At 43.8% G+C, this 13,484-nt stretch overlaps 1 protein-coding gene across 1 annotated transcript in view; it reads right to left on the bottom strand.

Annotated features, from left to right (window-relative positions):
- Positions 1-3,530: 3,530 nt before the first annotated feature.
- NOA1 (nitric oxide associated 1) overlaps positions 3,531-13,484 on the bottom strand; it is a 28,801-nt gene continuing 18,847 nt past the window's right edge. Inside the window, exons 6-9 of the mRNA XM_030565096.1 lie at positions 9,925-10,056; positions 6,598-6,714; positions 4,471-4,588; positions 3,531-4,074 (exon numbers count right to left, since the gene is read on the bottom strand). Coding sequence (XP_030420956.1) covers positions 3,842-4,074; positions 4,471-4,588; positions 6,598-6,714; positions 9,925-10,056 — 600 coding nt within the window. The 3' untranslated portion in view covers positions 3,531-3,841. The remainder of the gene's footprint in view (positions 4,075-4,470; positions 4,589-6,597; positions 6,715-9,924; positions 10,057-13,484) is intronic.

The raw sequence follows: 13,484 nt of genomic DNA, 5'->3' as shown, positions 1-13,484 counted from the left end.
CCCCACACTTCCTAAAGCTGGCCCTGCGAAGGAGGGCACACAGCTTGCCAGTGAAGTGTCTGTCATGGCTGGTAGCTGTGAGCCCATAGCTGGAGAGGGGACAGATTGTCCTCCAGGGAGTGCAGGGGTGTGTGTCCTGTCAGGGGTCCCAGAGAAAGAGGCTAAGAGGGAATGTGGGGGGAGTACAGGAATGTCTTCTCACTCATTGCAGGGAAGAGTTTGCCCAGGAGAAATCTGCTGAATCTGCATCTGTAATCCCAGGAACTTCACCTGTTGCTCAGGTTTTAAGGGGGAACTGTGTATCTGACCTCTCTGAGGGGAGCAGCCATACAGCTGACTAATGGCAACAGCGAGAGAGGTGACAGAGGGTTCCCCAATCCAGGCCCCACTTTTGCAAAATGTTTTTCTTGCAGTACTTGTGAAAACTAACTCTGTCTCTTTAAGGCAGTGAGGAAGAGGGGGAGGTTTCTTCCAAGCATTTTGGTGTCTCTGAACATGCTAATGATCCACCTGATGAAGGGGCAGAGACAGACACTTCTCGGGCAGGTAAACTCCTCCCCACAGCTAAGCATCAGACAGTGAGTGATGGGGGTGAACAACACAAAGGAATCTCAAAGGAGCAGGTTCTTCGCATGGGCTTAACCCTGGGGAGGAAATGCAACTCCACAGGGAGTGGGCCATTAACATACAAGGTCTCCTTACACCCTTTCCTTGCCAAAACCCCCAAAACATACCCAAAATAAGATCCTTCACTGAGGTGATGAGAAATGTAATAAATGCTGAACAAACTGGTCTGTTTAGACAGAAGGCGTGGTATGATAATCATACTTGGAAGCGCCTCTCTGTCATGAATGTGCTGGTAACTTTATGTCTCTTACTACACACACAGTGGGTTAAGACAAAGAATTTGATACTGGTGGTAAATACTTAAAAAAAATGTGTAAGATGCATGATTTTGGGAAAAATCTTTGGTACAGACTAGGAGTGGTAACAAGAAAGTCCTACCAGGATATGCTTCTCAGCTAGTACCTGTAGACAGGCTTAGAGCTTGGCACACTGGAGAAAGCATAGCCGATCTAGACTGCTGTGTGGAAGGGGAAACTGAGGCACACTGCCTCATGGCATTGGTGGCTAAATACCAAGACAACTACACTTTAAAAGATACTGACATCTGCATTATGTACACAATGCTACACACCAAAATATTTTCTGGTAACCTGTGTGAAAGTAAAATAAATTATATATATAGAATAGAAAGGATTAAAGAAATGTTGTCTGTATCTTTAAGCAAAAATGTTGGAATGTTGCAACCAGGTGTCAGGAATACAGACATTAACATAGAACAATTGCACCGTTTAAGGGCAATTGGTGAAGCATTAGCCTTAGATCGATAACAGTTAGTAAGGAAATAGGATATGCATGCTGTGCCCCAGGTGAATTTTCCTGTTTTGCTTTCTTTGTTCCTTTGTCTAATTCCTGCTCTTTTATCTGTATAAATAAGACTGCTTGGGTCTTGCATGGCCACTCACATATTCTGAATGTTATTGGCGAAGCGCTGCGCTAATAAACAGAGTGGTCTGACAAATTGTGAGTCTTGATTCTAACTTTGACACCTGGGAACAGAAACCCAGAACTTTGCAAAAACACCTACAAATGACATTACAGCAAGTCCCTGAAGCTGAGTCTTCCCAGAGCTGATCTGCAGCTGGGTGTGGCCCTGCCTGAGTGTGTGTGTTAGAGGAGGCTTTAAGAGCCTGGCTCAGCAAGACAGGTTAAAGGGGGCCCATGCTGGCACAACAGGTAGACTTAGCGGCATCTCAGACATCAGGTGGCTTCCCAAGGGGTCCAACCTGTCACAGTTGTCATGATGAAGAGATAGATGACTGTACATTTAGGGCAAATCACAGCATGGGGATGTTTTGCAGGAGCTCTCAGTTGAGGCATAAGTCTGATTTCCTCCCTTCAGCTATACACAGTGCTCCCCTGCGTGGTGTCTCCTTATCTTTAAAGTCCTACATTATTGCAAAGAGACCTAGTAGGATGGTCCCTAGGGCCTTCTTTCTGAAATCTTAACCACTAATTTCATGCGAAAAGCCAAAAAACAAGCAATGTGTCTCCTGTCCAAATATCAGTAGCACCCAGAAAGACTTACATGTTCTGACAGCTTCACTAAAGCCCTCCTGCTGTAACTAAGGGCTTGTCTACATCACAAAGTTGCAGCGCTGGTGAGGGGGTTACAGTGCTGCAACTTAGGAGGTGTACACATCTGCAGGGCATCACCAGCGCTGCAACTCCCTGTTTGCTGCGCTGGCCGTACTCCCGTTTTGTCTCGGGTGTAGAGGATCCAGCGCTGGTAATCAAATGTAGACACTTACCAGCGCTTTTCTTCACCTCCGTGGAATAAGCAGGTATCCCAGCATACCTGAGGAAGCGTCTGGTAATCAAGCTGGTCTCCTTCCCTGGTTTGCTCTCGTGTTCCCCGAACCCCGAGCAAGCAGGTCTCCCTCCCCGCAGTTTGCAGAGGGGTTCGGGGAACGCGAGAGCAAACCGCGGCAAAGCTGGTCTCCTTCCCCGGTTTGCTCTCGCGTTCCCCGAACCTCCGTGCAAGCAGGTCTCCTTCCCTGCGGTTTGCAGGGTGGTTCGGGGAACGCGAGAACAAACCGCGGCGAAACTGGTCTCCTTCCCCGGTTTGCTCTCGCGTTCCCCGAACAAGCAGGTCTCCTTCCCTGCGGTTTGCAGGGTGGTTCGGGGAACGCGAGAGCAAACCGCGGCAAAGCTGGTCTCCTTCCCCGGTTTGCTCTCGCGTTCCCTGAACAAGCAGGTCTCCTTCCCTGCGGTTTGCAGGGTGGTTCGGGGAACGCGAGAGCAAACCGCGGCAAAGCTGGTCTCCTTCCCCGGTTTGCTCTTGCGTTCCCCGAACCTCCGTGCAAGCAGGTCTCCTTCCCTGCGGTTTGCAGGGGGGTTCGGGGAACACGAGAGCAAACCGCGGCGAAGCTGGTCTCCTTCCCCGGTTTGCTCTCGCGTTCCCCGAACCCCCCTTGAAGCCGCCCAACAGCGCTGCAGTATGGCCACATCTAACACCACTTGCAGCGCTGGTTGCTGTAAGTGTGGCCACTCTGCAGCGCTGGCCCTATACAGCTGTACTAATACAGCTGTAACAACCAGCGCTGCAAAATTTTAGATGTAGACATACCCTGAGATTACCCTCCCTTCCTGAGGGCAGCCATACTCCACTCACTGTAGGGGAACCAGCAATAATGTGAAGTGATGTCAATCTGTCTGTTGAATGCAGAACTAAAGAATCTGAATGAGGGCTCATCCACACTGGGGGGGGGGGTGGGGGGAATCGATCTTAGATACGCAACTTCAGCTACTTGAATAATGTAGCTGAAGTCGAATATCTAAGATCGGATTACTCACCCGTCCATACGGCGCGGATCGATGTCTGCGGATCTCCGTGTCGATTCCGGAACTCTGTTGGGGTTGATGGAGTTCCGGAATCGATATAAGCGTGCTCGGGGATCGATATATCGCGTCTAGATTAGACGCAATATATCGATCCCCGAGCAATCGATTTTAACCCGCCGATACGGCGTGTAGTCTGGACGTATCCTCTGACAGGCCATCTAGTAATGGGAAGTAGAAACTACAAATCACATGATCCCATGAGCTGCACTATGCAGTAGCCTGATACAAACTTCAAATCTGCATTTGCAAGGTCTTTCAAACACGTTTTACAGAAGTCAGTCTTAAAATCAGAATGTGTTTTCTATGAATAATTGTTTTCATAATTGTCTGTAAGCAACACATACGTCCAAGGGCTTCCCAGCTCCTGTGCTTCTTAAATTTTAGATACTCTTTTTATTTGTTTATTTGTTCCATTTGCTTTTAAGTTCTCCACTAGGGGAGGTGGCTTTTTAGTTCTATAGGATGCACTTCCTCTGATGCGGTTCCCTTTGATGTCAACGATGTGTGGCAACAAAGGAGGTTTACGTATCATCAATGTTGTCCCTTCAGGAGTATAGGCTCGCAGCTGTAGTTTGTCTTCCAAGTGAGCAGTTATTGCAACCCAACCTGTGCAGATACCAGAACAGAATCCAGTTAGTTACAACCTCTCTCAAACAAAATGAGAATCAACTGTATCAAATTTTTAAAATGGAAAGGGACACTCATTTAAATAAGACAAAGGGTCAGATTTTCACACAGATTCAACACCCAACAGATGCCATTTAGACAAAAAATGGAAGCTGCTGGGTGCCAAGCACTTTTGAAAATCTACCCCCAAAGTAGAAAACAATTGATCATAATGACATACAAGGCAGCAGGCATTTTGGTCGACTCTGTGTCACCTTTCCTAGTCACAAGACCTTTGCAGGTCACATGATGCACCCATTATTAAATTACATCCAAGAACAAGTGTGCACAGCAGGAGCGGCTACCCTGCACGTGTAGGAGGAAATACAGAATTACCAGCAGAGGACAGCTTTATGTCAGCCACTGCCTCAAGGGTGCCAATTCCTTCCAGCGTAATTTCCTGAGGAATAAGCGGTGGGAATTCCTTCATTCGCTCTTCACCCCCCATGGGAACCTAACAATAAAATACAAGAGAAAGGAGTTAAAAGCTGACCAGAAAGGCAACTTTAAACTTCTCAAGTTAAAGACTAAGTTACAAAGTGAAATGCTGCAACTTAACTCTTTCTATTCTACCTGACTCAAACCCTGGACACATTTAATGAGTAACTGCTCTCACATAACTTTTCTATTAAAAATGGCATTTGGACAGTTAAGGGACAGTTTGTCCAGAAACAAATGTTAAGGTATAAAGATTTCATTTAGATATCAAACTAAGGTGCCTTAGAGATGCAAAGAAGTAGATATTGCAGTATCAGAGATTGTCCTATTTGGGTAAGTGTCAGGATTCAGTTCCACGCAAATTCAATGAAACAGCAGAAGTTACTAATACTACAATCTCTGAAACATTTATTTTTGTAAACGGTGCAATAATTCATAAAGTGAATTCAGCATGAGCAGTGAGTTGTACTGATGCTTTGCAAATGAAGATCAATACCAGAAGAGAGAGCTTTAAACTGCTTCAGATAGTGGAAAATGTACCACTAGCTCGGGGATCCTTAATATTTACTACAGAGAGTGTGTTTCAGTTTTCGTGGTATTGCCAAGGAAACAAGTTAAAACACATCAAGATATGCACACATATATATATATATATATACACACATACATACACACACACACAGGGGCCCCGCTTATAGGAAGACAAAAAGATGCATTTTAAAAACATGACAGCAAACCCATTTAAAATCCTAGTGTTGAAAGGGCAAGTATTAACATGTTAGCTGGTTGAGGCAAACCAGGGTGGAGCAGAGAGAGGGGCAACATAGACTTTTAACTTAATCAGCTAATATATGTTAAAGTATACACAGCTTGTCTACACTAGACTTCTGAATGTTTTACCTAGCACATTAAACAATGTGCTAACTCCACATCTTTCCAGATAAAGCCTAAATCATGAGAATATTACTTTTTAAAAAAACAAATATTTCCAAACCATGCATCAGAATTAATTTTAGTCAAATTACACTATCAATCTCAAATTACATTATCAAACTGCATGCTTAAAGTATAAGATATAGAAAATAAAATGTAAATATATTAAAAGACGTACAGGTTTTGCTACAGAAGTGCTATGGAACTAGGTGTCAATCTGAAATCTTAGAAACAAAGCTACAAATAATGTCCATCCCCAGGATAATTCCATATAATATTTTTTGCTGATCTCTCCCCTATCTAGTTTCAGAAGTCCCAAATGATGGGATCTACATCACTTCCAGGTATTTCTATTTCTTAATTCCACCTCGTTGCTCCTATTTGTAGTTCTTGACCTCTCTGCCTTTTATATTTCTCTCCCTTTGTGTTTTGCCAATTTATATCTTTCCATAGCAGACAGTCAGTTTTTGTTGTTTGTCTCTGAACTCCTGCCTGAGTAGCTCCAATTTGTCAATGTCCTCCTGGCATCAGTGGGCCTAGCTTAGAACACAGTATTCCAGATGTTGCCTCATCAGCGCTGCAGAAAGAGGGGCTTTCTCCCTGAGCCAGAATATGATGCCTTCGCAAATATAAGCCTAAACCCCACCAGCCATTTTTAACTTTAATGAAGACTGCTCAGTAGTCGTTTGTGTGCTTCTTACAAAACAAAAAAGTTATATCCCTACTTACAAGACTGTCTAATGTACTAATATGGCCCCTTGTACTCAAGCAAAGCAGGGAATTCAACCCAGGTCTTCCAGAGCCCCAGGCTAAAGTCGTAATCTCTGCCCATGCCATGTTCCTCTCTCCATGCACAGAGGGGGCTCCCTCTTGCTGAGTTAATTTAATTTTAAAGAGGAAAAATGTATGTTGTGACTGGCAATAAGATTTTCATTCTCATATCTGTTTCCCATAGCCAGGGGAGGAATAATGCATATATTCTTTTATTTGGTTTTCCCAGAAAGGGGAAGAATCGCTGACAAGACAATGCATAATGAGTTCTAGCAAGGACTTAACACATACCAGAACACCATATAGAAGGTGTTCTCTTACCTTCAGTAATGTTTTTCCAGCATGCTTCTGATAGATGCCATCTGCTTTCTCCAGGGTAGTAACATGGACTGGCAAGAGGTTAGAAGCCACAACAGAAAACCAGGAGGATTTTGCTCCCTAAAATTAATGAGGGGTGATTGTTAAAAAAACTGAATGCTGTAAAGATACTTAAAAGTTACTATCCAGCCTTCCCCCCACCTTCTGTTTAAAAGTAGTTCTGTTACATGATTCTCTCTCATCTAGATAGGTAGGGTCTTAGTCTTTGAAATGCATCTGTACTGTTTCTTGATAAACAATGACTTCTCAGCATATAATGTAGCTGAGTTTTCAATACAAAAATACAACAGTTGAGCCACCTCAAAGTTTCTAGTCCTAAAGCAAGCCCAGAACCTTCCTGATTCTAGAGCTTCTGCATCACAGCACAATACTTAGGTGCTACTATAATACAAATACAATGCACTCACATTTATCCTTATGGCCTGGATAACTGTGTGTTCAGATAAATGGAAGTGCTATTAACTAACAGGCGGCCACACGGGGGACACACTATGAATTTTCAGAGAAAAGGAATTTGGATAATTGGAATGGCACTTAAACAAACAAACAAAAAATACCCCAAAACAATCTGTTCTACACTCAGGTCATTCAAATAAAATGATAGTCATATGTTACAGAATGTGTATCTTTACCAAGGGTGGGCAAACTATGTCCCGCAAGCTCCCGCTGGGAAGCGGGATCAGGGGCTGCACCACAGGGTTCCCATAAACCATGGCATGGCCCCGCTTCGGGCTACAGGCTTGGGGGCCACACCTCATGGCTCTCAGAAGCAGCCGCATGGCCCCGCTCTGAGGGTCAGGGGCTGCTACACGCATAGGAGTTGGAGAAGAGACATGCCACTGCTTCCAGTGGTAAGCCTGAGGTAAGTACTGCACCCGAGACTCTCCCCACGCCCCAACCCCAACAGCTCTCCAACACCCCTGGATCCCAGCACAGAGCACCCTCCTGCACCCCAAGCCTCTCATCCCCAGCCCCACCCCAGAGCCCACACCCCTCAGAATCACAGAATATTAGGGTTGGAAGAGACCTCAGGAGGCCATCTAGCCCAATCCCCTGCTCAAAGCAGGACCAACCCCAACTAAACCAGTGGCTCTCAAATTGTTTTACTGGTGTTTTTACATAGCAACCCTCTGAGTATGACCTCCTCCACATAAATTAAAAACTTTTTTTTATATATTTAGCACTATCATAAATGCTGAAGGCAAAGCAGGGTTTGGGGTGGAGGTTGACACCTCGCGATCCCCTGAGAGGTCCCGACCCCCAGTTTGAGAACCCCTGAATTAAATCATCCCAGTCAAGGCTTTGTCAGGTTAGGCCTTAAAAACCTTGTTACTATTCTTTCAGCACTTTGGGACAGTTTGTTCCGGTGCTCTCAATAAGGCTTCTTTAAAATACAGCCAGCGATCCTGGACTCACTGCCCCCTCATATTAGCTTCCCACACCCCTGCCCCAACCCTGATCCCTCTCCCACTCTCTGAACCCCTTGGTCCCAGCCCAGAGCACCCTCCTACACCCCAAACTCCCCAGCCCCACCCCAGAGCCTGCACTCCCAACCAGAGCCCTCACCCCCTCCAACACTCCAACCCCAATTTTGTGAGCATGCATTCCCTGCCATGCAATTTCTATTCCCCTCAGGCTAAAAAGTTTGCCCACCCCATATCTCTACATTAGCTTAGTTCACAATACTGGAAGTACTGCCAGTGTGAACAAAACTGGCAGGCTTATTTCTGGATGGCGTGACAGACTTCTCCTGTCCAGCTGATCCTTTCAGACCATTTCCCAGATCCTGTAGTAAAATATCCCTCTTGTTTACCAGACTCTGCTTTGCAGTACCTAGAATTCTACAAACCACATTTAAGAATGAAAATTACTATAATGAATTGTACATCCAAACTGCAGTGGGAAAACAGGATTACATCAAATCCAAACCAAGGAATCTAATCACCTGCTGATACATGGATATAACTCCCCCCACAAGCCCATGGCTACACTACACACTTTTGCCAGGACAGATATGTTGATCAAGGGCGTGAAGATTTGTGATTGACATAGCTGGGCTGGCAAAAGCCCTAGTGCAGATGCAATTGTATCAGCAAAACTGTGATTTTACCAATACAGTTTATTTCACTCGGGGTGCTTGCTAGGCTAGTATACTGGTATAGTTATACAGGCAAAGTGCTCTAGTGTAGATCTAGCTTAAGGCTGCTGAGGAGGGGTTGGCTGAGGTCGACCTATTTATGGGCAGTCTTTGGTGGGTTTTTTTATTTTTTATTTATGTGATAGGCATGCAGAGCACTGGACGGGCATCGACAGCTGCATTTTAGAAATGGAATAAATAAAATTTCCATTAATAATGCAAGTGTATAAAGGGGAGAACGGACCCCAGACACATACACCCCTCTGCTCTGCCCTTTACTATTAGATATTTCTTTAAACCTGGAGGAAATACAAATTAAATTTATTTCTACAATAACTTTTGAAAAATCTCACTCCTGTTCTAATAGCCTTTCTTTTCAAAATGAAGCAAAGCATCACTAAGAGGAATTAGCACGAATACTTAACATGACTGAACCACCACCTAACAGAAATAACTTTAAGGGAAATCATCCCAATACAAATCACACATGCATATGAAGGAGGTTTTGTCCAAAACTGCTGAGAGTAAAAAGGATTAGCAAAGAACAGTTTTTTTCCAGTTTATTTTTTCTACTTTGTTCGTTGGATAGTGTTTGGTGTCATCATTTTTCCTTTTTCCCTTGACTAAACAATTCTTATAAGGGAAATTCTTGAGGGAAAAGCAGAAATGCCTGTAATCCATTTCCCTTCCTATGCAGCTCTTTCATGTAACCACTAGACACTGTCCCTTTAAAGCTGAATCATTTTGGCTACACTCTAGCACTGTTAGCCAACTTGCAAGGATTTGTACCCTTGTTCTTTTAGTGACCCGTCAATCTTAAAGCAATTCTCTGGTTTCATTTAGAACAAAGCGCAGGATCTCTTTGTAACATTCTGCAGGATGCTCCTTTACAGTACAAAAATCTTCACTTTGGGCTACCATATGACACAGCCTTTTTCAAAAGCATTTTTTACTTTACACAACAAGGTTTGTGTTTCATTAGTGGAAATCTTAAGAGCAACAGCTACCAAATAAATGGTGAAGAAAGCTATACAAACAGCCTGATGCTGAAGGTGTTTTGTAACTTGTTATAACACCACAAAGCGCAAACAAGATCTTTTTCATAGAACATTACAAAATCCACTCTCCCTTACCTGCAAATAGTCTATGCGTCCCAAAGCACCTAGAAACAAAACCATTCCAGGCTTAAGTACAAAGGTCCGTGGAACAATGGCATGTGTCGGCAAGACAAGCTTTACTTCTTTCTCTGTTAGAAGATTTAAAACCTGCAAAGCAAAGTGTATAACCATAACTCATTTTGGATGCTTTTACAAAAACGATTAAACCAATGCTCTTGCTTTATGGGGAAAAAGGAAGATGACCAAATATACGTGAATGGAGAATATCTGTCTCAAATGATCTCACACAGAAATTACAGACAAGTAGGACTGCAAATTCATTGCATGGCAAGAAAGTGATCCTCTTTTTTAACAATTCACACATATAGACTTTAAGTAGCTTGTAACATGGACACGCCAAACTAACAATATGAGTCTTAAGGCTTTACAGTCTAAACAGCTCAAGCCCATTTGTCTTTGCAGTGTTCACAGAATCAGTTTACTGCTATTTTGTGTTACATCAGAATACTAGGGTTGGAAGAGACCTCTGGAGGTCATCTAGTCCAACCCTCTGCTCAAAGCAGAACCAACACCAATTAAATCACCCTAGCCAGGGCTTTGTCAAGCCAGGCCTTAAAAACCTCTAAGGATGGAGTTTCCATCACCTCCCTACGTAACCCATTCCAGTGCTTCACCACCCTCCTAAGTGAAACAGTGTTTCCTAATATCCAGCCTAGACCTTCCCACTGCAACTTGAGTCCATTGCTTCTTGTTCTGTCATCTGCCACCATTGAGAACAGCTGAACTCCATCCTCTTTGGAACCCCTCTTCAGGTAGTTGAAGGCTGCTATCAAATCCCCCCTCATTCTTTTCTTCTGCAAACTAAATAACCCCAGTTCTCTCAGCCTCTCCTCATAAATCATGTGCCCTAGCCTCCTAATCATTTTTGTTGCCCTCTCTTGGACTCTCTCCAATTTGTCCACATCCTTTTTGTAGTGGGGGGTACCAAAACTGGATGCACTACTCCAGGTGTGGCCTCACCAGTGTCGAATAGAGGGAAATAATCACTTCCCTTGATCTGCTGGCAATGCTCCTAATACAGCCCAATATGCCATTGGACTTCTTGGCAAAAAGGGCACACTGCTGATTCATATCCAGTTTCCCATCCACTGTAATCCCCAGGTCCTTTTCTGCAGAACTGCTGCTTAGCCATCGAAGATTGCGGATGGTTCCTGCTGTGTTTCTACACAAATACTATTTATTTGTGGAACAACCTAAAATGAGATTAAGATCCCCAGAGTAAAAACATGTTGCAACTGTGCTGAACTCTCACTGTCTCCGTTCAGGAATTACTATTTATCACTTTTATTATGAAGCCACTAATAATAATCAGCCATTTATTTCCTGCTCTGCCAAAGCAGATTTTGTTAAGCTTAATGTGCCAGCAGTTCAAGGTATATTAAACAGAATTTTGGATCAATATTTCTTACAGTTAGCGTTATGGCAATTCTGAGTTTAAGGAGGCTATTTCAGGTATTAGCAAGCTTTCTGTTATAAAACTGTAAATCATTTTAAATTGACTACAATTTTAGAGATCTCTTGTCCCCACCTCCACCACTGAAAAATACTTTGAGAATAAATTCTCTGGAAATGTAACTGAGAGATTAGCTCCTCAGCATAGGTTTACGTGCAACAGAGTTCCCACCTAAAATGCAGGAACTACTGTGTCTGATGTGTCACTAAAGTGCCCCAGGCACAGCGAGAGACTCCAGCTTAAAAAATAAACTTCTGCCTGAAATGTTTTTCCTACTATTGTTATAAGTAATGGCTATGGTGACTATAACTGAAAGGTACTTTCCAGTATACTTTGTACATTTAATGGGACTATGTCTGCAGTCAGTTTCACTTCCCCCCAACCCCACACAGTAAGCTTCCCCTGTCTACACACAGGAACAGTAGAGAGAAAAAAATGTTAAAAAGAGGAAAAAGTGACTGGAAAAGCACAAAACATGTCAGTGGGATCCAGGCCCAGGTGCAGTACCCAACATTTTTAACTTTAAAGCACTAACTAGATTCCAAATAGACAGCATCCCTTTCTCACACACTTGGAATTTTCAGCACAAACAGAGCCAAACTCTTCCAACCATGTGCCTAAGTCATGCCACAGCCTCGCTAACATTCAAATGTGTACTACAGTTTGGCAACATGGTTACAACATGATTTGGTCTTGACTGCATTAAAAGACAGAACCGTTTTGTAATTGTATCAGCAACTACTATAGGGTGACTGGATCTCTACACACTCTTTCTGTAGTGTAGATGGAGTCAACTTTAGTCTGAAAATCTTGGCAACTTTTGCACTAATTTTGAAACAGTAGGAGCCTTGCAAACTGCAAGCTCAGCAGATAATATTCCGGAGTATTAGGTAATCCTTAGTGCTAAATTTGACAGCTATCAAAAACTCTTTCTTTCAGTTTCTAGAAGTTTAGTTTTTTCTTGCTCCCTTATAAAGCCGAACATCTTTAGCAATTCATAGACTGAACTAGCCCAATGGCAAATATATCTATGTCATCTAACTCTCACAAAAATGTACAGAAAGCAGACTGAAAATTCCTGCTCCCCACCTCAAAATTGGTGCCCAGACAACCCCTCTTCCTTTCCAGCCAAAACGAACAGCGTGACAAGTGGAAATTCAATCCAAACTTTGGCATGTCTCATACCTGCCCCACTTCACAGGCACATCAAGCTTAATCAAAATTAGAACTATCTATAGGAAGTTACTTAGCACGAGTAAGTCCATTCACTTTCTATGCTCATTCAATTTCTGGCAGCCAGGAGCCACTGTGCTCCCGGAACTGAGAGCTGGGAGATTCTTCTCAGCTCCCAATGTTCCTGCTGCTGGCACCCTGGCAGTAATGAGGAGGCGCAATCAGCATGACTGGATGCAGAGAGGTGAGGAGCTAGGCCTGGCGGTTGGTTTGGCTAGAGACAGAATGGTCTGTAACTACTAAAAGCACACTTCTCTTGGAACTTGGCATATAACCAAGGATTTCTGAGTCTCCATGTTCCTCTGCTGCCAGCAAATAGTTGCGAGACCCACTGGCAAAAAACATGTCTCATTCCCTGCTCTTGTAAATGGTCCACATAGCAGTAGTAGGTTGTCATCATCTATCGATTACTCCATTAGCTCAAGTCACAGAGGTCTGTGCTGTACCATAACTCACTTCAATGGTGACAGGTTTCAGAATGGTAGCCGTGTTAGTCTGTACCAGCAAAAAGAACGAGGAGTCCTTGTGGCACCTTAGAGACTAATAAATGTATTTGGGCATAAGGTCCTGTGGGCTAAAATCCACTTCATTGGATGCCACAAGTACTCCTCGTTCTTCTTCCTCAAAGTCGTCCCGGTTTACGTTGTTACACTGCTGATCAATTAGGGAACATGCTCGTTTAGAGTTGCGCAATGCTCCTGTATAACGTTTCTTTGGCAGCTGCCTGCTTTGTCCACTGCTTGCAGGAAGAGCAGCCCGTTGGAGCTAGCTGGCGGGGGCTTGGAACCAGGGTGGACCAGCAGCCCCCCTATCAGCTCTCTGCTTCCCT

This window comes from Gopherus evgoodei, chromosome 5, assembly GCF_007399415.2.
Source record: "Gopherus evgoodei ecotype Sinaloan lineage chromosome 5, rGopEvg1_v1.p, whole genome shotgun sequence".
In the NCBI taxonomy this organism is placed as follows: domain Eukaryota; kingdom Metazoa; phylum Chordata; order Testudines; family Testudinidae; genus Gopherus; species Gopherus evgoodei.
This window is presented reverse-complemented; position numbering and strand designations above follow the sequence as displayed.